This window comes from Protomyctophum bolini (assembly GCF_963924005.1).
Source record: "Protomyctophum bolini genome assembly, chromosome: 3".
In the NCBI taxonomy this organism is placed as follows: domain Eukaryota; kingdom Metazoa; phylum Chordata; class Actinopteri; order Myctophiformes; family Myctophidae; genus Protomyctophum; species Protomyctophum bolini.
This window is the reverse complement of record NC_137864.1, coordinates 25,276,352-25,302,969: the sequence shown is the minus strand read 5'-3', so window position 1 is coordinate 25,302,969 and position 26,618 is coordinate 25,276,352. Positions and strand designations below refer to the sequence as shown.

The 26,618-nt window shown below is 43.5% G+C and overlaps 1 protein-coding gene across 2 annotated transcripts in view; it reads left to right on the top strand.

Moving 5' to 3' along the window:
- The first annotated feature begins 16,585 nt into the window (after positions 1-16,585).
- The window catches only part of inpp4b (inositol polyphosphate-4-phosphatase type II B), a 252,621-nt gene continuing 242,588 nt past the window's right edge, over positions 16,586-26,618 (top strand). For both annotated transcript variants that reach the window (XM_080759694.1, XM_080759692.1), the window contains exon 1: positions 16,586-16,681. In XM_080759694.1, coding sequence (XP_080615820.1) covers positions 16,594-16,681 — 88 coding nt within the window. In that variant the 5' untranslated portion in view covers positions 16,586-16,593. The remainder of the gene's footprint in view (positions 16,682-26,618) is intronic.

Sequence of the window (26,618 nt, the reverse complement as noted above, 5' to 3'; positions counted from 1 at the left end):
GGCACCGGATTCCTCCTCCCATCCACTTGCATTAAGTTGCTCAAAAGCTTGTGAGGCGATTTCACTCCTCCTTCCGGGTAGGAACAGAGTGCATTCTGGGATGGATTGCCCCAATAACATGAACGCGCTGGTCGTTGACTATCATTGCGCCGTTTGCGCGCGTTCACGTATGAAACATTCGTTCACGTGTCTCAGGGTTTCCTCCGGGTGCCGTCTCTATTCATATATACTCTAAGGTGCTACCTGCAGAAGTTCTCCAATGACTCCTCCTATCAGACTGAAATAATTTACCAGCCAATATCAGATGCATTTAAACATTCCCAAATTTTTAACGTGCTCTGCTTCTTACTTTGATTGATATCGGTAAACCTGACATCATCATACCATCATACTATATTATTTCCTTAATTTATTTTACACTCACTGTATTGTGTTTGCTTTTTGTCTACTCTGTGTAACAACTGTGACATGCATTTATGTTGGGACCCCCTCGAATACGAGTTGGTAAATCTCAAGTATCCTACTAAAGAAACTTGAATCATCAATCAGGGATAGAACATGCTGCATAAAACGTACCTCGCATCATCTATATTTCCCAGGTTCTATGTGTTACCCACTTACCACTAAACAATAACTTCAAAATCAATCTCTAGTGAGTCCAGTTTCATGTCCCTTATTTAAGTGCCTTAATGTAAAAAGTGGAGAGTGTCTACACTGGGAAGCTCTGGAACACACTCTTAAAAACAGAATGTTGCAGTAAACAAGCTTTTTTTTTTAAATTCAATACATTTTCTCAGTCACTTAAAAGTTTAAACAAATCTACAAACACTGCTTATTCATTTGGAGTAAGCCGCCCTCACAGCCCTCTAGTGAATGCTGTCGATAACAGTGACAGATGGGATGCTTATGGTGGACGTTTTGGAGGCTCTTGCCCACATTGTTGAAGGAGCACAAACATGCAGGCAAATAGTCCCAGATGTGTCTCAGAAGAACGATCCAAATTTTACTCCCCCTTCAACTTATCGAATTGCCGAATGATGACTAATATTTTCTTAGAAAACACGAGATGTAATTGTGAAGGATTATTCTGAAGTGGCCATTTTTGTTCATAAGGCTATACCTTTTGATTCTTTCATTTCTTTGTTATTCTTAAGAAACTTTTTTGCCCATTTTGTGTGTGAAATGATTTCTCAATAATGCTCATGATGCATAATCAGTTTATGAGAACACATTTCACAAATGGCACACACAAAATGGGCAAATTGTAGTCTATTGCAGCTAATATTTGTGAAAGAATAAATTCTATATATTCAAATTATAATTTTCAATTCAAAATACAATAATGTAACCGTTAACCTTAGTTTTAAGTTATGCACTTGCTTGTCGTTAATGCGTAACAATGTATGACTATTTTCTTTATCAGATGTCTGAGTAAACTGCAACCTCTGCTTCATAGCTGCTCTATCTATCCACTGCTGTCTGACTGTCAATCAATCGATCCAAAGAAGATGACAACAATAAGACATTAAAGTGATTTGATGTGATGCAGTTGTCAGTGAGCAAGTACCACTGGTGTTAAACAAAGCTCTTGTTCTCTAAAGGTAACCTGTTGGCAACAAGTAGCCTAATATGAAGAGAGTAGTGAGCATGCAGTTACTTCAGCAACATGGGCCAAGATATTGTGGAACACCTTGCTTCATTAGCATAAGTCATAATAAGACTAATTTAAAGTAAAATAAATTGGTGCACGTGTGTTATATTATATGTTTTTATGCTTTGTTTCCTAGTGTAATGTGCATCACTGTCTGCCTGTTGCTAAATCCGGTGTATTTTCGTTGCAGTCATATATGTAATGTCAATTAATATGCAATGTTCCATCCAAATAAACAAATAAAGTAAAGAGTAGGGCCCCTCTTCAAGATCTTTGCCTAGAATCGCCTCTGGCATATTTGGTGCAATGGTGCATGCTGATAAGACACATTTTCTATGTACTGTATATATAAAAGTATCTTTGATCGTTGATGGATGTCTTCCTGCTCTGCTTTGGGGGTGTTTGTTATAGACTTGTAGATGGCTGTTGAGGTGCAGTAAATGGTACGGTGGCAAACAAGGAGCGTTGCAAAGTACCTGTGAAGAGATGTATCAATTTCGACAGCTGCTTAGAGCTGCCTGTCGTCTGACTCAGTTGTATGCAGGATATGACAGGAGAAAAGGCTGCAGGCTTTCAGCAGAGCAGGTGTGAGATTGTAGCTATTTTGTGGTTCACTGAACATTCTGTACATCATCAGGCCGACAGTTTATGGTGTTTTCTTTCACCTTCGGCTTCACATTCATACACACTTGGGCTGCTCGTAGCACAAGGGCCTAAAACTGTTTGAACATGAATTTAGTTCAATCTGGACCCACGCAGTCCGTGGACATTTTGATCCCAAGCACCCTCACAACACATGCAGTATCGTAGGCTGTAGCCTGCATTCAGCTCAGTGTGGGATTTTATACCTGTAGGACTAATCCTCTGTGGCCTAATCCTGAATCCTGTCTGCCTCTGGACTCTTGGGCATTAAGGCAGGCCGTTTAAGTCTGGCTAATAGATAAGTAAGGGCTTTGTTGACTTTTTAAACGCTTGATGTGGCCTTCATAACCTTGCAGTTTTGAACTAAGGAGATATTGTGTCAAATGCATGGTAAAAGAATGATGTGTGGACATAAGACACACAACTTGTGCTTTATTTGCAAAACTCTGTTGACTGCATGTGTTTTATGACATGCATACTGTTTATGTCATTGTCAGGATTTTTGTTTGTTTATTGATGCCCTATTTTGTACTTTGTAATATGACTGCGTCGCTCAAATGTAGTCAAAATTCACATTTAACCAATAAAAAGTACACTACATTGGAACACATGTTCTTTCTTCTATTTCCTTAAAGGTTTTTAGACATACAAGGTTTCCACCCAACAGCGATTATAGCCTACTGTATGACACATGATAGGATCGAGGCAGGCAATTGTCCAGGGGGTGGTGGACCCGACATTCGTCAATTAGCTGATCGACAATTAGCTATTTCTGGGGAAGTTGTGTGGAAGAAAACAAGAGTTGCAACTCAGGTCCGTTTTACTAAGTGTGGAGGGCTTAGGGTATCTTATATCTATGCCGCTGTGAGGTTGCAAAAGGCCACAACGGCATGATCAAGTCCACAAATCATTTCATGAGTTTGATGTTCTGCTGTAGTCACATTTACATTTCAAGTTCATTTTTATACCTTACTTTTTGGACATGCACGTTCATGCTCTTGAATAGTTTAGTAGCCTAATTTAGTGAAATATTATTTTACTTGCAAATATATAAAAACGTTTAGTCAGCCCTAAATGTTCATTTGAGCCTCAGCCTTATGTCTTAATGTAATTTAATCTACCTGACCTGTGTGTGCCTGCCTGGCCCTGTATTTTATTTTCATACATTTCATTGTTGAGCCACTAGGTGGTGCATTTATGTTATGTAACTCTTTAGTTTAGCCTGTGTCACTTGTGGTCAAAATTGGGCTTTAATTAATGTAATTAAGAACACCAGCTGCATAAGTATCCTCCTCCTCAGTTTGCAAGTGAATGCAGATATCAGATGTTTTGACCTTGACTTATTTTTTGTTTGATCACTACAGGATCATTGCTTGGAAAGTTGGAATGGGATCTTGTGTGACTTTTTGTGCGACTTTTTTGGTTTTTATATTTATCATCGTCTCTGCTCTGCTGCTGACGCTATTTCCGGTTACCTTGACTGTGTGTTGTTGTCAACGACAACATGGCTCAGAAGAGAATGAGTGATTTATTTGGTGGGTCCATCCCTATGGGTCCATCCAAGCCCAAATCAAGTCTAGTTCTTATGAACCCTTCATGAGCAGCAGTGTTGAGCAGGGGAGTGCTAATGTTGAGGAGGACATTGTCGTGAAGTTGTCGTCGGAGGAGGACAATAATAAAAATAACAGCAGCAGCAGCAGCACCATGCAGCAGCAGTGTTCAGCCGGGGCCGAGTCTATACCTGCACGCCCGGGCGGCCACGGCCCCTACACCTGCAGCCATGAGCCATAGGCGGCGACTACCGTTATTACGTACATAATGACATTCTGGACAAGTAACACACGTTGGATATACAGTAAATGCCATGAGATAATTAACCACCCCGGAGCGCAAGAGCACATTTAAGTTTAAGGTAAAGCATTTACTATTTAACTATATTATTTCTCTAATAGTCACTATTGCAGTGAGAGATAATATAGTATTTACTAATTACTATGGCCGCCGTGCCAACTGAACTGCTGAATGCTGCTGCAATTTAATGTTAGATATTAGATTCTGACGTGGAGGGATCATGTTGAATGATGACAATACAACACCCGGGTCGCCGAGCCCAAGTGCGCTGCGCTGTCCGCTCGTCTGTTGTATAATTGGGCTATAATTTATATGTTCTGTTTTGATATCGGCGCCTTGCCAATGTCATGTGTAGCCTAAATAGGCCTCTGCCTTTTTATGATGCATTCTGTCAGTTTGTTCATATAACTTGTGTGTGGAGAGGGAAAGTAAAAGCCACTTTTCCGTGTGAAAATGCGCGAAAACGAAGCACATGCACGCGCATTTTTACTATACATCATCTTGCATTCAGGGCTGTTTTACCAACTTCTCTCTTGCTCTGATTTACCAATATTTGAATACAATTTCAGTGAGAATATTAAACAGTCCTGGAATTATGGATAATGTCATGAGCTTGCCTAGAGCAGAGAGACATAATGGAGAGTAACACTGCAGTTAGCATTATCACCTTTGTCAACCTCGTTTCCAACCTCAGGGTTGTGTTTTTACTAAACTGTCAAGTTGTACATTTCACAGGAAGAATACAAACCAATATTATGCAATTATTTTGTTCACCTTGAGTGGTGTGAAAGCTAGACTAAAGTTTAACCAACTTTGAAGTTGACATATTTTTATGGTCTCTGACAATGGTATTATCTTTGAAGAGACACCGCTTCTGTTTATTTGGTGGTAGATTATGTTTGTGTGTTTTTAACAGCAAGAACAGACATTTGAGTCTTCCTGTGTACTTGCAGGACCAGCAAAAGACAACAACAAAAAACAGACGCAAGTAATGGAATTAAAAAACTCATTCCACTCATATCCCTGGACCCCGAGTGGTGTTGTGGTGGGGGATTACATCAGTATAAGAATCGTATTGCTGTAAGTGTAGTATCTTTAATATAGCTTACCACAGGAAGGAACAAATTGGAAGAAATAAAAAATAAATCCAAACTCCTGCAGCACCTCTGCTGATCATACAGGAATGTTGGCACAGCGGTGTACTACTTCTCACTCCAGCAGCCAAGCAATACAGCTAGGAGACAGGAGGACAAAGACAACTAATCCATATCTATCTTTGTACTTTCAACATCCACAGTCCTTTGGGGGAGATTAAGCGCCTGAAGCCATTTTAGCTTTCCTCTGCGTCACAGCTAGCTATGCGGCCTTCAAATCTAGTGTTCTCCATATATGGGCATGTTTGTGACACCGCCCGCCCAGTGTCCACTTCATGTCCACTGTGAGACACCCACCTTACACCATCAGGATCCAACTGCTACTATCGCAACTGCTACTGCCCACAATAAGCTTGGCATGGCTATGCTACTATAGCAGAGTGTGTGAGAGTGATGGCCCAGACCCCAGCAGTGATTCCTGCTTTATCTCCTCCAAGAGACACTAACTGCTAGGATTCAGTGTCCAATACACTGTCCTGGGCTGGCTTTGGGGAGAAAAGATAAGAGCGATGAAAGCCCCTATAACTTTATTCCACAAAGCTGCAGTAAGTTAACTGTTGAGAATGTAATGTCCAAAATGCTGCTTTGAACACAAATGGCTACATTATTGATATGTCATTGTTTAGACTACATAAGCATGAATAATCATAATGTCAGTGTTACAGGTCTAGCTAATAACTAAACAGTAGTAGGGCCTACATTTTACAACATGCCAATCATTTGTACTACTATTTGTACTGCTATTTGCACTTATTTGAGGGAGCTTATTTGAACCTGACCCGCCCCTATTTGGTGGAAACCAGTTCCTGTTCTTTAAATTCAACCAATCAGGATAAGGCATGAGCAGTCCTTGGCACAACACAGCCGTTGCTTGAAGTCATTCTTCCTAGACTGTAGTTCTATGGTTGGGGATGCTACGGGTCTTTGATAACACTACTGGCTTTACTGATCCATCATCCAGTGTATGTATCCTGGATGGAAGATCACATCCCCACTGATGCTCTGGGCTGTCCGTTTCTCCTTCCGCAGCAAACTTGAGCATAGTCCGGCAGCCGGGGTTGTGGGGTGGGAGATTTGGTATATAGTTTTTTTTATTGGCCTAAAATATTGTCTATATACATACATTCGTTTTTTGCCCAAGGAGTGTTTTTTTATGCAAAACTAATGCTTGAAATGGATTCAGAATCATGAAAACCCCATAGTTTTACATGTCACATGCCACATAAAGCATAATGAAAATGTGAAAATCTTGCCTTATATAGGATGCTAATGGTATGGTCACATATAAACCCCTATTAAAAAAATTGCTCAATGCCGACAGGCAGTCAAGTGGATTCATGAATGTATAAATAAAATATAGACAATATTTTAGGCCAATAATAAAGACTATATACCAAATTTCCCGCTTGAACAAAAGAAGCCTGTCGGCTTCCGGACTAGCAACTATTTAATATTATTCCTGTCCTTGTGAGCCTTCTGAGTTGTGCGGCCAAGTGCTGCAGAAAAAGTTTTCCCAACATCACTCTGTGATATCTCATGCTGCGTCCAAAATGGGCAGATAAAAGATACAGCCTACCATTAATTTCAAGATACAAAGATGCATCCGATGTTTGTAGCTGCTGCAAAAGCTACAACGCTACAAAAAAGGTAGTTTCAACTTCAGCTACAAAGATATAAAACAATATGTAGTGTAGCTTTGTTTCTTTGAATCTTTTGCATCTGTCAGTGTCAACGCAGCATAAAGCATTGATTGACTTGTGTGTGCGTGTGTAGGACGGGGTTATAAAGTCGTCTTGATGGATTTTCACTCGATCAGCTAAAAATATCATTCCGCTCGAGGAAACAAATGCCTCCTTCCTTAGAACAACTCAACTCGATTGACTTTGTCTCCATTCACCCTTTTTTCCAACCAATGGAAGTCTGGGGATGTTGATAGCACGGTACTAAAAGAGAATATATACTATTAGTCACCTGACATGACAACAAACACATGATGAGAAATCAATATGAGGGCCTCCACGCAGCCTCTAAGAAAAGGGGGGAGGTGGTGGAGGTGTGCAGTGGGCCTGGATGAGTGTCTGATGTGAATTATTAAGGAGTTAATGTGGAGAGGAATCATGGAGGCCTTGACAGACATTGACTGGTGCTCCAATTAGTCCAGAAAATACAGATGAATGTAGACAATGAGCGAACATGCAGTTAATGTGTTCAGGGTGGGCAGGCTGGACAAGAGGGGGATGTAATTCGTACTGAATGAAATTATGGTGGGTATTATGAAAGTCTTAAAAAAAGCATACATTTCACATTTTCCCACCATGAAGTCATTCAGTCATTGTTTCAAATTAAATTCAGCTTGTCCCCTTAATTTGACAGATGTAGTTAATCTGTTTGAAATCACCCTGGATGCATCAGATGGCCAATTTGGAGTTTCATCAGTGAAATTGATCGCTTGTGTTAAGGTGCGATATACAGTACCATCGGTGCCCATGTTCCACTATGATTATACCCAACGCAGTACCATTTATTTGCCAACAGAAATTTAACGTTTGTTTGATTTCTGTCAATTTTCTGCTTCACAGAACTAGACTACACACTACAGTACATATTCTTCTATTATTTCCAATAAAGCTTGAGCACTGAAATTACACAGAAATCAAACTATAGTCTATACTATAGCACTATAGTCTTAAGCTGCTAGTTTTACTAATTAGATTGTATCCTCTGCAGCCCGTCAAAGTAGAGAAGTAGACCATTCTTTGTTCTTTAACTTAAATCATCTATGTTTGCTATTAAAAATAATCTGCAACAGTCTTTATACAAGACTGTTGTAACTGTGTGTTTGTGTGTGTGTGTGTGTGTGTGTGTGTGTGTGTGTGCAAAAAAACGGCATACAAGGACGTAATGCCACAGAAAAAGTTAATAATTTAGACTTATTTGGCAGTCTTACTGCTCGTTAGTGTTGGCTTTGATACTCTGGGGGTAACCGTATGAACAGACCGTTATGGGGGTGTGTGGGGTCCTGACTCCTGGATGACACTCTGGGGGTAACAGTATGAACAGACCGTTATGGGGGTGTGTGGGGTCCTGGATGACACTCAAGGACTAACGGCAGCATCGCTGGGTCTACATCTCCTCCAAACTGGTCAGCCGACAACCAGTGATGCTGGATGCATACCACCCTTCTAAGAGCCTTATGGTCCCTGCCTGTGAAGCTGCTTGTCGGCACTAGGCTCTCAATCGTCCCTTGGTAGAAGGCCCTGATGATTTGTCAACTTGGGCCGAACTTCTTAAGGCGTCTAAGTCCATATAGACGCTGCTGTGCCTTTGCGACCACCCCTGTTGTGTGTCCCTCCCCTTTCAGCTTCTCATGTATGTTCACCCCCAAGGTCTTAAAGGTTTCCATCTTCTCCACTGCAGTGCTGTTGATTGATAGTGACAGGAGGTTGTGGATCCCTCCCCATACTGTGATTAAAGTTGTTCAAGTATTCAGTCAATTGATCAATCTATAAACACCTTATTGCTCCTGATGAGCAGGTTGGTGGTGCCTTGCATGGTCTCCTCTGCCATTTGTGATAGTTTTGGTACTCGCCTTTGCATTCTATACAACAAGGTTGTGTGGTCCTCCTTAGCAGAGATGTGAGTTGCACTGGCAACCCATAAACCCATAAAACAGGCATTTTATATAATGCCATAATTAGATTCATAATGCCATAATTAGAGTGTCAAATTTGTTCATCACTCACACATGACAGTAGTGGCTCTATGCACTTAAGGGCATAGAATACTTAAAGTGCTGAACTGTGCCTTTAGGGTTCTGTGCCTCTACCTCTTGGAATACCCCTGGAATTTGACACTCTAGTCACTAGAACCAGTTTAGAAGCACTTGCTTGGTCATTGTTCAGGCCGTCTTACAGATGAAAATGGAACTGTTCCTCTCAGAGGAGGTCAGGAGGAGCACTTCACATTGCAGTGAATACACAGTACAGTAAAGTAGGGAACCTTTGCAATGGCCCGTGTGTCAATACACATTAGCATCAGTAAATCACTTGGTGGGATAGTTGTAAAGGACTTGCTACTTTATGTTGATTTTCCAATTCAGTGTAAGAGGTACCCCGCTGAATGTGCTGCCCGTGCATTGTATGTCCTTGGCCCGAGCATATATATTTATGCAGTGAAAATGGGATGAACATTGCTGTGGCGTCTCCTGGGCTATAGCAGCAGTCTATACATTGACGGAGGCAGGCAGGCACACACTCCAGTCCTCAGACCTGTGAATCAGGCTATCGGATAAGCCCATAGATAATACTGTGGAGGAGAGTGTATTAGGAATTGTAATGGGCCTGGAGTGCTATTGGAATGGGTAAACGTGAAGATCCGTTTCGCTGGCTTTGGGGGGTGAATTGCTAAAAAGGGCATGTTTATTTTCTTTCACCCCCACCCCCTCTCACTCTCTCTCTGTCTCTACTCTTTCGTGCGTGTGGCTCCGTCTACCCTCCTTCCCCAGCTTGCTTGTCTATTGATTTTCCTCCAGCTCCCTCGATCAGTCAGCCTCTAATAAGACAACACATCGCCTTAAAAAGAAACGTATTAGAATGTTAATGGATCACTCCACCAGCCTGTGTGTGTGTGTGTGTGTGTGTGTGTGTGTGTGTGTGTGTGTGTGTGCAACCACATGCATGTTTGTGTCATCGCACTACTTTCATTAATCTGGGAAAAGATGACAGTCACCTTAATGGTCTCAGGAAAGGGGATGAGGTGGGTGGAAGAGTGGAGAACGCAGAATCATGGAGAGATGCAGAATAGCGAGTATGATATGAGATGGTGGAGAAGAAACCGTCCCTCGGCGCAGAGTGGATTCATCTGCCATCTTATTGCTCCTGTAGAGACCAATTTATCTTCATTTAGCTCTCTGGGCCCTGATCCGCAGCCTGCATTCTCAGACAAGCACACACTTAACATGGCATCCTGGGCCCAGCACGGCTCATATCCAATCAGAGGTGAAAAGGAACAGCATTGATAGTGTATGTTTCACTCCAGGTCCAGGAACAGTATTCAGAGTTCAGCTCAGACGTGTGTTTGTAGTGCAAAAAATGTTTTTGCACTGCAAAATCTGGAGTGCAAGTTCACTCCCAGATTGTAAAAAAAGACCTGTGACGGTCCATACACAAGAGTTTTAGGGGAAAGAAGGTGTAATGGAAAACTCAGTACAGTTGTTACAGCCGCACTATGATACTGTACATAAAGCTCCATAAAAGATGGGATAGGAGGACGAAACTAAGAAAAATATCAAAACATACAGAGCTGCTATAACTTGTCGACACCGGGAGACGGGAGTCTGAACTTCTGTTCCGTTTGTGTTCCACTATAGCTGTGCACTTAGCCTCCATCTTGTCCATTTTGCCATTGAGCTGGCTCACTGGCAATGTCTGTGATTTGATTACAGTTGTTTGGAGGGAGTCCAGTTTTGTTTCCAACAACGTTATGGCCATACTAAATTTGAGGGAAAGTGTGTTCCTCTAGGACTTTTGTCAAAGCATACTTTTTTTGCTCGACATCAATGCTGTTATAAATTATACTGAATGGAAAAACACAAAAATGAATATGAAAGAAAGCAGTATATGTATGCTTTTTCTTTCTTTATATTATTCATCTGTGTGTACGTGTGCAGTGTGGTGCGGTGTGGTGTGGTGTTGTGTGTGTGTGTGTGTGTGTTGGATGGCATTCCCATAACATTTTTATTAAGTTTTTCAATTTCAATGTAGGCTACTAAATGGGTGATGTAGTTAATGTCCACCTCATTGTCTCCACCAGGCCGAAGGCATCGGGAGAGAGTATGTTTTTCACTCCGTCCGTGTGTGTGATTGTGTCCGTCTGTCCGTCCGTCCGTCTGTTACCAGCATCTCCGGCACCGTTAATCCGGTCGATGCCAAATTTTGCACACACACTCTGGATGCCAACGATGAACCTCTGCCCCAAATTCCACCACCAGGAGGCCGACTTTTGAAAAACATTTTTTTATATTACTTTTCCAGATTCTGTCCAAAAATTCCGCAAATCGTTTCACACTATTTAGGATGGATATTTCATATTCCATCCTAATTGGCTAACATTGGCTTTCAAAGTGTGCAGGACTGGCCTGTTTTGAACAAAAAGCCTCAAATCAAGAACGCAGCGTGCAATTTACGTGAAAGTCACAGACTTTCCTACTAGGCTGAGGAGTATATCCCACCCTTTTCACATTGACCTGTTATACCGCCACCAACAGGTGGAATTTTGCAAAACACATTTTTGGAACAAAATGCCTCAAATCATCCAATTGCCATCCAAGGCAAGAAGAAATGGCACCCTTTTCACATTGGCCTATTATAGCACCACCAGGAGGCCACAACCTGACCTGCCCTGGTGGAGACCTGTCCCCCGAGGGGCACTTTATCTAGTTGATTTCTGTTTTGCCTGCCGGCCTCTCAACATGGCCACACCTCTCAACATGGTAGGAAGTTGTCCTCTTATTTCTGACATTATTCTTATTAGTCTTATTAATCTGATTCTCAAAGAGCTGGCGATCTCTACGTAGCTCAGGCTGATGACTCGTTCATCTACAGTCATATATTTCGCATTAGGAACACCATTTCTCATACCCAGCTTTTATTTGCCCTGGGTGAGTGTGTGACAAATAGGCCAATTCAAGGGTGATAAGCTTAGCTTGCACTGAATGGTCACCTCTAGCTCAAGTTAAAGGTAGCAGATTTTTGTTAATATGTTAAAGCTCTATAATATTATCAGAGTAATCGTAGTTATATAGTTTGTTGTGAACAGGGGTCTTGCACACAGAAAATACTTTCTCAGCCTCAGGTGGGCTGCCAATTTCATCCAATCGAGAGAGAGACAGAGAGTGCCCATTTATCAACTTAAATTGTCCTGTTCCAATTTTGTCTGCTCATTACTTCTCGTCATCACTTCCAATTTGACTTGTTTATTCCATATCCTGTATGAGTTCTTTCACCTCAATCTCCTGATTGGATAAAATAGGTATCCCGGCCTCAAAATGTATCTTGTCTTTACTACTGTCTCCAGCTCTGGAGAGACCCCTGTTACTGAACAAACAATGTATAGGGGGCACGGTGGCACAGTTGGTAGTGCTGTCGCCTCACAGCTAGAACGTCCTGGGTTCGATTCCCTCTCGGGACGCTGTGGGTGCTGGCGGCGTGTTTCCTCCTCCGCGTCATCCGTGCCCATACCCGAAGGCGGGGTTGGCGAAAGGGCCTTTCTGTGTGGAGTTTGCATGTTCTCCCCGTGTCCCCTCACAAAAAACATGCAGTAATCCTGGTCACTAAACTGCCTCCCCCTGGCCAGCCGGGGCGCCTGATGGAGGGGAAAGGAACTGGTTGGAATAACGTGTTCCTTCCACGCGCTACGTCCAACCAGGGAAACTCCCCCCTGTCAGGTGTAAAGGAGCAACTTGGACACGCATGAAGGAAGCATGAGTTCAAGTCCGTTGCTCTCCCCTTGTCCCCCATATATGGGGACTAGGTTGGTGGAGGGTGTGTAGAGCCCAGGATCACATTAGATGATTGACAAAATGGGTTACAAAATCGTGGGATAAATAATATATTAAGAACAAACAATGTATAGTAATTATTACATAAGGATATAGAGCTATTCAACTTATTTTTACAATTAAAAAAAAATAACTTACTGCACTTGAAATGCCTGATTTATACGTCTGATTTAGATTTAATATGATATGACTATATGATTTAATCTACAAGCTCACCATGCAAAACATTGGAGTATAAACCTTAAACTTTCACTGTGAATGAGCTCACTGCTGAAAGAACTCACCACATCAGACATAGCCCACCAAGCAGCAGATAATGTGGTAAAATTCACGACTGAGGAGAAACTGTCGTTTATCTGGGCACAAAAAAAAGCAAATCGGAGCAGGGAAGAAAAAAAACAGACAGCTAGCAATCCGTCATTCCCCACGATAGTCTATCGCTGACAGTAATCTGTTTATTCAATCAAAGTGTTGCTCACATACTAAATTATAGTCTTGTTGTCTTTGTTAATAAATTAGGCTATGAGTATGTGATAAGCAATTATTGCACAGCATTTGTTGCCCTCAGTATCCAACTGAGGGCTGCTGAATCGGATGCAGCTGTGCCTATGAGCAATGGCGCAATGATGAATGCCCCGGTGACAATCTCTATTCATACTGTACGTACTGTGGAGTCTCACCACGGTACCACCAGACTAATGGGTGCGTTCCCATGGCAACCAGCCAAACACTGACCTCACCGACACGGAAGACAGCTAGGTCCGCCCACGGACTCGTCATCAAGGCGGTCTACTACCCCTGCGTAGCCTCGGTCCCAGGCTTACTTATCTGCGAAAAGAAAAGCCTGGTCACAACGTAAGGCAGAGAAGCTATCGGCGGATGTATCCTCCGGAACATCCGTCAAATGTATTTCCCCCGGATACGATATTTTCCCAACCAATCAGATTTCAGATTTTTTTTTATTGAAGGGACAGCCCCTTGAGATGCAGCATCTCATTTTCAAGAGGGACCCATAAAAAACAAAATACAGAAAAGCATACTGTACACAAATACACAAAATATGCAGTACACAGATACAAACAGATAAACAAATACATACATATATACACAAATAGCTTGCTCACCATCTTCCACCTACACCACCAACCACCACATAATACACAGTGTAGATAAGGTCACAGCGCAAATATTTCAGGGTCATAAAAGGTTACAGTCAGGTTAGAAGCAAAGACAAGTTGAATCTAGATGTGAATGTAAGGAGGTCCTGAAGCTACTATATGATGAGATGGATCTAAGATATAGAGGGAGGTTGTTCCAATCGAATGGGGCTTTGTAGGAGAAAGACCTCCGCCCAACCATATTGGAGATTTTGGGGATTTTAAAGTAAGGGTATTGAAGATGTCAATCACAGCACTTGTTTCATTCGCGGAGAATGTAAACTGATTTGTAAAGCATCAACGTCATTTCCTTGGCCAATACTTCCGCTAAAATCCCGCAACTTCCGCTGATAGTCTTTTCAGCGTAGGTCTTGCCCAGTGTGACATTTCCTTTGTGTGAAATAAACCGAGGGGCGCCACCGTGTGTCAAACCCTTGATCCTGCATCTGACTCTTGACTCACATCAGACCTCCCACAGTACACACTAAATTCACAAAATCTGTGGTTGCTCGGGCTGCAAAACTGAAGTGTTGCCATTACGTGGCATCATAAGACCCTTAGATCTCCATATGGTGCCTTGTGACACGTCACGCCACCATATGTGGCCATCTCCATATATGAAGATCACGACACTGACCTCATCTAACACTGGCTGACCATACATACATGGAGCCGGCCAGCAACTCTACATCTGACCCTTAGATCTCCATATATGGAGCTGACCTGATATTCCATACAGTATGTTGATCCTCCCCACCCATCCTTCCTGTTCTGACATTCCATATATTGATCTGACCTCATCAAACCCTGTACACTCAAGACACGCTCCATATATGGCCAGTACAGAATTAATTCCATATGTTGATCTGACCCCCCATGCCAAAGCGCCAACGCTCACCCAGCCGTCTGCCGTCACCCGGGTGGATGCGTGCACCCGACCTCGCCCTTAGGGCTAGTGACTAGTACCTTAAGTAAGCATTTACATTGTGTTCTTTATCCAGAGCTACTGTACTGTATGTAGTGATTATTGTTATAGTTCATTAATCAAGAGTTGAGATCCACACTAAGTCCATAATACGGTAAGTGCAGTTTTTCAGGGAGGGGTCAGAATAAGTTATGGACTTAACTCTTCTTGGGAACTACCCCCGGCGTGCCCACCAATGTCCCCTCACTTCTTCCCTCATGCCGGCATGCTCGTCAGTGTCGTCACATAGCCCATTTCAACGAGTCACCCCTGCTTTTGACTTGTCTTCTATGTGATTTCAAGGCTGCTACAAATGCATCTTTTTGAGTGTCGTTTTTCACAGTGTCCAGTCCACAGATGCCCTCTCCATTCAGTAGGGGATACATTAACAATGATTTTAGATATTTCCTCAGCACGGTGGCCTTAGTGGCCAAATAACCTCCACAAAAGTTGTAGGAAAGGTTGCAAGGAGTGGCCCGAGTAACAAATAAAGATCTAATGTGTAGCGAGAGGGAGAGTAGCTGAGACGCAGGGAGAGAGGATGAGAGAGAGGGATGAGCTTAGGGCGGATTTCTTAGAGGTCCTATAATCACTAAAAAATTGGTAAGTGTCACAATGCCCAAACACTGTGTGTGTGTGTGTGTGTGTGTGTGTGTGTGTGTGTGTGTGTGTGTGTGTGTGTGTGTGTGTGTGTGTGTGTGTGTGTGTGTGTGTGTGTGTGTGTGTGTGTGTGTGTGTGTGTGTGTGTGTGTGTGTGTGTGTGTGTGTGTGTGTGTGTGTGTGTGTGTGTGTGTGTGTGTGTGTGTGTGTGTGTGTGTGTGTGTGTGTGTGTGTGTGTGTCCTTGCACCATATGTATGCCCCAGGATCACCTGCTGCATGGCGCTGGCTTTTCCACATGGAGCTCAGCTCACTGATTCTCTTATTGTCTCTAGGGAGCGAGCAAGAGAGAGAGAGAGAGAAGGGGAGAACATATAGTATTCAGAAATCAGAAGGACCCCTGCTGTGTAGACGTGTGTGTGTCGGATATAGAGTGTATCGCACATAACATCAATTCTGTCCCACTTTCTCTTTCATTCCCAAATCTCTCCCTTACCACTCTTCCCTGCTCTCTCCCCACATCACTCTCCCATCTCTTTCACTCTCTCCGACTCTCTCTCCTTCTATCCATCTCACCATCTTTCTTTGCTTCCATCTAATTCTCTCTCTCTCTCTCTCTCTCTCTCTCTCTCTCTCTTTTCTTGATCTCCCTCCACCTCCTCTGAAATCCTCCACCCCTCCTCTCAATCCCTTCCTCCCCCTCCCCTCTCGCTCTCTCTTCATCTCTCTCTCTCCTGTATTAGTTTGGAGAGCCGTCTTTTCCTGCCTGCCCCGCCAGCGCTCCATGAGGTACAGGGGAGGAGAGACAGAGAGAGAGGGAGGAAAGCGAGTGAGCGAGCGCAGGAGAAGAGAGAAGATCGCTATCTTGCGAACAGCTCTCTCTCTCCCTGTGCGTGTCTTTCTCTGTTTTTTGTGCATCTGGTCTCTCCTCTGCGAGGGAAAGCTGGACTGGACGGTGGCATTTCGTGGTGGTGGAGGGAGGAGAGGTGGAGGAGGAGGAGGAGGGAAGGGCAGACAGATGGAGGACGGCATCCAACACCTGGACCACTGCAGGGTGGACATGGAGGAGACGAGTGCCAACCCTGGAGGACTGACTACTGCTGCTGGTGAGTCTGACGCTGTCAGTCCCCCTGTGTGTGTGTGTGTGTGTGTGTGTGTGTGTGTGTTATGTCTGCCTGCCTGCTGGTTTCCATCTACCTACCAGCCTGCATGTTTCTTTGAAGGATCTCTGTCTGACATACACATGTCTCCCATTTCGCTTTATCACTGTTCAAGCTGTCTGTCTGTCTGTCTGGCTGGCATTATGTGGATTACCGGTATGTTTGTTTGCTTTCTTCCTGTCTGTCTGCCCTTTTTTTCTGCCTGCCTGTCTGTCTGTCTGTATATAGACTGTCTCTATCCCCAATCTCTCTCTCTCTCTCTCTCTCTCTCTCTCTCTACTGTAACTATCTGTCCACCCGCTAGCCTGTCTGCCTCTCTAACAGAAATGTTTTTGTGTCTTTGTGACACTCATTTGTCTGTCTCGATGTCTAACATAGGCCTAATGGTTTGACCATCAGATCTCTAGCTGTCTGTCTGTAGATCTAAAAGTCCCTCTCTTTGGGTGCTGAATATACTGCCTTAACCCATTCTACAAACAGTTTTCTGGAAGAAGAAAACGTCTTGCTATGTCATTGGTGCTCAACACTTTTTCATGTCTAGGACCTCCAAAATGATATGTATTTGGCTGCGGATCCTCATCTCAAAATATTTTATTCCAGAGATTTGAATTATCTGGCGGGCTTTCTTGTGTTCTGGCGTTCTACTAATTAACCAATCTCGTGCACTAGTTTCTTTTCATTGTGTGTGCAGATGAGAAATGGTTTGAGGTAAAGATACTAGCTGTACCTGATACATGAGCCTCTGTTTCTATACATTTGACAACAACAGGCAACAGTCTTTATTTCCTTCCTGTGTGTGTGTGTGTGTGTCTGTGTGTCTTTGTGTCTGTGCGTGGCAAATGGCAATATGCACGTTTGTCGCGCGCGCATGTCCGTACGCACGGATGAATGAGCAGCTGAGTGAACGAATTAAGTCAATTTATTTTCTTATTATATTATTATCTGACTATATCCCTCATGGGATCATCGCAGAGTAATTACAAAACCTTAATTATACATCCCAGTGTAAGCAAAACCTTAATTATATACATCACATTATAGGTCCGTTGTTTCCCAGCAGTCAGAAGTTGACTTGATGTACAAGAATTAGGGATGGCCACCGATAACCGTTAGCCGTTAGCCGTTTATTAATTTGTTTACCGACAACACTAACGGCTAATGGTTCACCGATAAAAATAAAAATAAATTATTTTGAAGCGCCGAGAGCGGGCACCGCGGCCAAAACACCAAGCACACGCACACACACACACACACACACACACACACACACACACACACACACACACACCCCCTCTTTCCACCTTTACTGTCAGTGCAACCACGCATGTGCCGTGACTTACTTCCCCCAAAACAAAAACACCAACGCAACTGCATGAAGTACTAGTGGACTGTGGAAGCAGGAGGGAAAAAGAAAAAAAGACGAAAACGCCCGCAGATCTGCCCTTCATGCAACGAACGTTGGTTCCTTAAACGGCAGATCTGTCGTTTTATGGATCATAGAACGAACGTACCGGTATGCTGTTAGCTTGTTGCTAACAGCAACAAGCTCTCTCTCTCTCTGACGTTCTCTCTCTCTCGCTCGCGCGCGTTAGAGAGACACGTCTTTCTCTCTTTCTCTCTCTTTCTCTCTCTCTCTCTCTCTCTCTCTCTCTCTCTCTCTCTCTCTCTCTAATCCTTCCTGATCGGTCCGCGATACATATGTGCGGATGGAAGACTGTAGCCTACGTACTAGTGCACTGATTGACAGCAGGCCGCGTGTAAACGGTGTATTTGTCTATTTTTAATGCGCAAAACAGCGCTTTTTTTTTCTTAACGGCTATCGGTTAATTAGCCGGCAAGTCCTGGCGGTAACCGGTTAATACAATCTTTCCATTTGGCCATCCCTAACAAGAATGACAAAAGTAAAGTAATGCATATCATGTTGGTTGGTGCAGCAGTTTCCAATGTTTTGACAAAGTTAATGTTATCTCAGCATGTATGATGATGTCACACCCACTGTCTCTCTCCAGACCACGCCCACTGTCCTTCTAGGTCACACCCACTGTATGTCTAGGCCACACCCACTGTATGTCTAGGTCACACCCACTGTATGTCTAGGTCACACCCACTGTATGTCTAGGTCACACCCCCTGTATCTTTAGGTTATGCCACGCCCATTGTCCCTCCAGGTCATGCCTGCTCTGCCTATGCCCACTGTCCCTCAAGGTCCAATGGGATTTAGGCCCTTTCTGAAACCAGTCCCTTGACTTGAAGTGCTCTCGGGAGGTTCCCTCGTCAGGAAGTGCCCCTCCAGCTGAATCAAGTTCCCTTGATTAGGGTGCTGGGTATAAAAAACTGTTTGGAAATACACTCGCCCTACACTCGCCCTCCTACACAGGAAACAGACACCATTTGTTGCCATGGTTACCATCATGCAATTGTGTTACCTTTTATTTTGTTTGTAGGCCAAATTATTTTAGGCTAATGACACCGCACACCGTTGCTCTTTAGTCTCTTCCTGTGTGTTTCCACAGAGATTCCTTGTAGGCCTACTAATGCAAGGTTGATTGTAGGTTAGTAGACTAAAAGATGGTTGCATGTAGTTTGATATAGTAGCACATTGGTGCTGCAGCCTTCAGTTTTGGGGCCACATAAAATGTTTAAATAGATTGGTTTCCTCAATGGCAAATACGGTGTCAAAAAGAACTTCAACATAGGTTTAACTCCTGGTTTCACCAAATCATCTCAGTGTTTGTGTAAGCATGTGCTTCTCTGTCTATGTGTGTGTATTTGTATTGTCATTGTATTGTGTGGGATATATGTGCTTGTATATCTATCACTATATCTCATGATGTGTTTGTGTGTGCATGCATGCTTGTGTGTGTATCACTGGCTGAAATTGTATGTGAACTAATTCTATATCTTTCTGTGCATGTGTATCTGTGACTGTGCTGTGAGTTTGCATCTGTGTCTCTGACATCTGGGTGTGGATGTGGATTTGCATGTGTCTGAGTCTGTCTGAGCTGTGCATGTGTGTATCACACATACACTTCTCTCTGCGTGCTCCTGTGTGCGTTTGACAGTACTTGGGAGGTCTCATGTGGCCCAAACCTGTTGTCAGTAATGATCTCTGACAGATGTCCCAGTGCCCACAACAACAGCAGCATGCTAATGAGATTAGCCCCATCTGTGATGCCACCAATGCCCCCACACTCTTGGGTTAATACGTTCACTCCACCGATAGGACGCGGTATGCAGCAACGGGGGTAATCGTGTGAATTGGCATGCAGGCTTACAGTAGTCGCCCGCCCCCCATGGGAAGAGCTGCTGAATGGAGTTGGACCAAGAAAAGGAATGAAGGCTTATTTCATGTGAAGCTTTGCCAGCGCTGGTGCTCAGAATACACCCACTCCTGCGTATACCCATACTCACGAATGCATCCACAAACATCCATTCAGGTATACGCACACCCATGAATATCACAGGCAGCTGCCTGCAAGCCTTATGCATGTACTCACTCACATAGTCCAGGTGCATGTGAACATACATAAATATGCACATACAAGCCTTACCTCTGTGTGTGTCTTGGTACTGGTATTGGTATTTGAAAAGATGTGGGAGTGTAGCGGTGGAGACAAACGGCTCACTCTGTCTTCATTCTGTTTTTCTCAAGCATCTTGAAAGAGAGAAAATACATAATTACCACTTTTTGCACAGCACCATAGACTAGCTCGACAACCCCACATTATTCACCAGGTGGATGTGTTTATCTCTCTCTTATTATTGCTGATGAACTAAAGCTCTCATTTCAGATAAAGTTGGGGGGAAAAAACCTTTTAGCCTGTCAGAGGTGATATTGTGATTATTAATTTTATCATCCATATAAAGAATTTGATTATATTTGTTCCATGCATGTCACACCATTTATATGACTTCAAGAAACAGTCATGAATATGAACTCCCACGCGCCCATCTCGCAAAACTGTAAAATGTACGTCATCACAATGTTTTTTCAGTGATTGCCATAGCATATCTGACAGCACCTTAATTTGGTGTATTTTAATAGAATATTTTTAATCTCTCAAGACAGATTCAGAAATATCAGTAAAAATAATTTGCAGATGGGTTCCCACATTTGAACGTTTTAAATGCAAATACACCACCAAAATATGTTGGGTGGGGTTGTGCCTTAATAATAATGGTTCAATCCTGCACAGCTGTCATCAGCAACAATGCTCAGGCTGCCGTGACTTAGTGCTTAGACTAGAGGAATTATGCTTGACATTGTAAAGCTGCCGTGATGCTACTTGGCACTGCCTAATTTCATATTTTATACAGTCCACTCATATTGTACTGTATATACATTTTCTTGTCTTGGCTAGCTCAGTGGCTTTGTGGTTAGAGTGTCTGCCCTGAGATTGGGAGGTCAGGGTTCAATGACTTCAATTCCTGGCAGAGTCATACCAAAGGATATAAAAATGGTACCCAATGCCTCTTTGCTTGGCATCTGGCATCAAGGGTTGGCTTTGCAGTAAGCCCCTGCATACTGGTGTCACTAGTGTCACAATAGGGCCACATGGACTACTTACTTAGGTTGTTGTCTTCATTGTGACAGATGGTGTACATTTGAGAGCTAGACGGCAAAAGTGATGCAAGGGAGCAGATATTGTAATATTGTTTTAACTCGGTCTCTGAGAGTGTATTAAATGGAACCAAATGCAGTGGACCTGTGGTCCATTTGGTTCTATTAGTACACTCTAAGAGCATGACATATCTCTTTTAGTCTCTGGCTGGCTTCATTCTTTGGCCAACAGTGTGCCACATTTGTTCACAGAGGTCTTAACCAGTTCCATATACTACTGCACTAAGTTGACTGGGATACCTCAGGGCTCTATACTTGGTCTGCTCTGCTTTTTTCACCCCTCTACACCAAATCTCTTCACTGAAAATACTGCTGCTTTACAACCTCACAATGCACTTAAACACAATCTGCTGAGAGCTTATAGCTCTGCTACTTTCACTGAATGTTCATATATTTAAACCCTAACCTACTGTTTCCTATGATTGGTCATTTAGGACCGCTAGTGGTGCTGGTTGTCTCGCATACAAGGAAGTTAATTGTTTGCACCTGTTGTGTTGGCCCACATGTGATGAGACTGCTTTAACAAAACCAGTGCTGGGAAAGATGGATGCCTCCTTCGGCTCTGGGGGCGTCTGTATCGCGGGCACCGTCTTACAGGAAAGGCAGCTTCCGTGTGCGTCACAGAGTGGACGTTCGGTAGGCCAATCAGAGGTGGAACTCCCTCTTTCCCAGACGCACTTGCTTTGGCAATGTAAATGTTTTTGTTTCCTCATGCCAATAAATGTGCTGTGATTGGCCAGTAGTCACTTGAGTGACAGCGTGCCTTCCGCACTTCCTGCACACTTCCGGCCAGTTCCGCCTTCCCTTCGACTCCCTGCGATACAGGTCGCTCCAATGAACTGCAGCGGCGAATGAGGCACCTATGTGGGAAGCCCTGGCCTACAGCATCAATGAGTCTCCATGTTTTAACCCTGCGTGCACTCTCTCCTGTATGACACATGGCATCGGTCATAGGACCTCGTTGGCATACGCTTGACTGATTCACAACACTTCATTAAACACTGGCAACAAAAGCCATCTCTCCCCTCTCAGTCTCCCAGGGCAGTAATGTGACAATAACTCACTCTCCCATTCAGCACCACTTACCCTAATAGGAGACCCGTTTGTGCAAACATCAATCGAATTAGAAGGTGTCTTCAGAGCCGTGTGTGTGTGTGTGTGTGTGTGTGTGTACGCGTGTGTGAGTGCATGCGTGTGCGAGAGAGATATTGAATTGCTCAACAGGGAGTTCAGCTTGTTTTGGCTGATGTTAAGGGCAAGTGAAGTGAGGGAGGAAGTTGGGATGGAAGGTGGAACTGCTTTATTTTTGTCTCAAAACAAAAATAATGTGTATGCACTATGCGCCACATTAATGCATGCAAATACACCACACACACACACACACACATTAGAATGTGCATGCACAAACCCATTAAGCAAATTCAACATCCTTGCACAAACATGCAAATAATCAGTCACCCACATGGGCACGCGCAACACACACGCACGTGCAACACACGCAGGACGCAGCACATGCAACTCTCTCTCTCTCGCTCTCTCTCTCTCTCTCTCACACACACACAGACACACACACACACACACACACACACACACACACACACACACACACAAATCCCATGGCAGGGGCCAGTCACAGAACTGAATTGTGGATAATATCTCTCCACACATTCCCAGGTAAATTATATTCGTGAGAATAAACATGACAGTTTTTCCAGAGCCTGCATGGGCTCTTAAATGTAATATCTATTCATGAAGAGACTAAGCAGGAGTGATTAGGAAATGCGCTTTACACCCACTTTTGGCATGCCGCCAGTGTAAGGGCTCATCCACGCTCCTGTATGAGTAATTGCTGGACTTTAAAAAAAGAACATTTTGGTTGGCTTGCGGAACGTGACAGAACGGGGGAGAAAGTGACAGGCAGGCATTTGGGGGGGGGGGTTGTTTGGTAGTTTGGTTTGTTGCCAGCTCGGGGATAAGCAGGCAATCTCAAGTGAGAAATCTCCATCTTTTTGCCCACCCACCCAGCCCTGCCCCTGTCATCCTCACTCACTAACCCTACCTACTCCGTCAGTACCACCTCTGATTGGTTTATTTGCAGAATGGCTCCCTGTATGGTCATCATGATTAAGAACAGCAAGAAGAGGGAATTATGTCCCTATGTTATACGAACCCCCCACACATAAATGCATGCAAATACACACACACACACACACACACACACACACACACACACACACACACACACACACACACACACACACACACACACACACACACACACTAATATATCATTACTCCTCTCATTCTATCCCTTTATCATCAGTTTTCCCTCATTGTCCCACTGATACCCCTCACAGACTCTGGGGTGTCTGTAGGTGATCGATCGGACATAGAGAGGAGCTGCGCTGTTGTTTCAAGGCGCAGATGAAGCCCGCCGCACCTCCAGGCAGGCACACCTCATTTGCTTTGGGTCCCCTCTGGGGGTTTACATCTGCATGTGCCGCCTGCCTGCCTTACCGCCTGCCACCTGACTGAGCTTATTACCATAATTCATGTTGCCAGAGGATATCGATTATAAATGCCACACCTGTGCCACTTTTCTTGTGCATACTAATCCCTGTGTGGGAGTGGGACCCCCGTTGGAACTGTGCTGTAAACTGAGAGGGTGAAATGTGGCGCAGATTGAGAAGGGCTATACAGGTGGTTGACCTGTTCTCATCGAATGGATAATTGCTGTAATTAGGGGTCTTTTGTTAGAGCTGGCCCTTGAGCTTTTGTAAAATGGCTGATGGTGTGCCAAACACAGAGTGCTCTTAGCCATGGGCTCTGTAAGCACTGTAGGATACGGGCATTTTGTGCAGGTGCACCTGTAATCGGTCCATCATTTTTAAAAACGAGACTGTTGAGAGGGTTTGTCCAACCAAAGACATTTTTCTCTGTGGTTTTCAGCTCACATTCATTTCACATTCATAATTGTGACTCTTTTTGATACAGTCATGGCGGCAAGACTAACTGTGGAGAAAAACTGATTTCTATTTTTTTTTGTAATCCAAAATGAGTTAATAGCACAGGCAGACAAGTGTGGTTTGTTGATGCCTAATTTAAGCAGTCAGAGCTGGCCCGAGACAAACTAATTAGACTCTGGGCTGGGTGTGACTACACAAATGTTGTGCATCAGTCTAATGGATCCACACAGGATGGAGGATGCTGTCCTCGGGGGGCAAAGCAGTAGCCCCAACTCCCACACAACCAGCCCTTCCCAATTAAGGCAACAACTGAAATCTGGGGGTCGTGCTCAGTGTTTGTGAGAGAAATAAGCAACCAGGTCTAAGAAAACATGCCCAGAATAAGCGACATAAGCACTTTAAACCAATATACCTATGGGGTATTCAACTAGATTAGGCAATTATTTGCAAAAAGACTTCAGAGCGTTTTCACTTTGAAAGACTTCAATGTCTTGTAGAGCCATTAAAAAAACCTGTGCCACTGCGATAATCCGACCCATAGTTATGGGCAGTTGAATTTGGCTTGTTGTCGCTCGAAACCACCAGCAAGGTGGATTTTTATAAATCTTTTAGCATTATCCTAAACCACCTGGAAAATGTTGTGATCACGTGATTTCTGGGTGTACACTTCTTTGTTGATCCTGGGATCATTCACGGGCTGCGGTAGAGCGCCCTCTATCGTAAACAACTGAAAACACATCATGGCGAGAATCTCGTCATTGGCAACGTGAGCCTTGGGAGAATATGATAATATGGTCTGCTCTTAAAGCTCTTGTTGCATTAAGGCTCTGCCACTCTTTGCTTCTAGCCCTCGTATGAAACTCAAACCAGCCTCTCCTCTGTAGCAGAAAAACGTTTTACCTATTCACCAATACAAAGGCGGTTTGTGTAAATAAAAATCACACCCGTGTGAACAGAGTGGTGCAACTCCCCTCTCTCTCCCCCACCCTCCCCTCTCTCTCTCTCTCTCTCTCTCTCTCTCTCTCTCATTAGCAGGCAACAGTGTCTCTCTGTTTCTGGCAAACAGCGCCCCTACTGGTACTCATTATACTGGTGCTCATTAACGTCACATAGATAGATAGGTGAACACAGACACACACGTCACATAGATAGGTGAAGACGGACATTGATGTTCCTTGGAGTGGTTGCACCACTCAAAAAGCCTACTTTCCTTAGTGGACGCACTCTGAGCCCCCCCCCCCACAATCCACCTTTGTTTTGGTGAGTAGGTAAAACGTTTTTTTATATTTACGCTACAGACGAGAGGCTGGTCTGCATTTATGCGAGCGTAGGAAGAGAACAGTTCCATAGCTCTAATGAAGGCACATGCTTTAGGTTTTTTCATTGTAAAATGTCTCTCCCCGGGAGAACGTGAGTCTTCTCGCACATACCCCTGTTGTTAAGGAAAAATCACACCCGTGTGAACTGAGTGGTGCAATGATGCATACAGCAATGATGGATAGGCTTATTTTTTAATAACTTCAATATTTGCCTGAAATACCATGTTTTAAATAACGAATGGTTCAAGTACACATAACAGTGTATGCCAGTACAGCGAAACATTTGAAAACTTTGAATAGAATGTCCACACACTGGTTGAATACTTTAGAGTGTTATTTTAATTCAACTCCAAACCAAAGTAAAGTGCTGCATCACTCACATACCAAAAAGCTTATATACATATATATATATATATATATATATATATATATATATATATATATATATAAGTTCATGTTTCAGCTTCATTATATTATATATATATATATATATAATATAATATAATAAAGCTGAAACATGAACTTGTGTTTTGAAGCAGAGAGCTACTGGCTATCCCTGGATCAAACAAATTAACTTAAACCAACAATGGCATAAAGTTGTATTATTATTATGTATTCATGTAGCTTCAGTTATCTTATGGTCATCATAAGTAAACACCCTGTATGGAGACTACAGTGTAATGTTAGCCTGTAGCTGGTGCTTTGCACAGGCAGACGAGACGACAGATACTTTGCACAGTCCATGCTTTGTTGTGTTGTTGCGCGTGCCGATGGTCTCATCAAAGACAATTTTATTTTTTACTCTGTCGTATTCTGCTCATGATGCAGCAACACAAACGTCCAGCATAGATAACCGTTAGCTTCTCTCTTCATGCTAACGTTAGCTTATCTCTCCCCCTTGGAGACTACAGCATAACGTCATCCCGGGGGGGGGGGGGTGCTTTGCACGGGCAGACGACAGATACTTTGCACAGGTC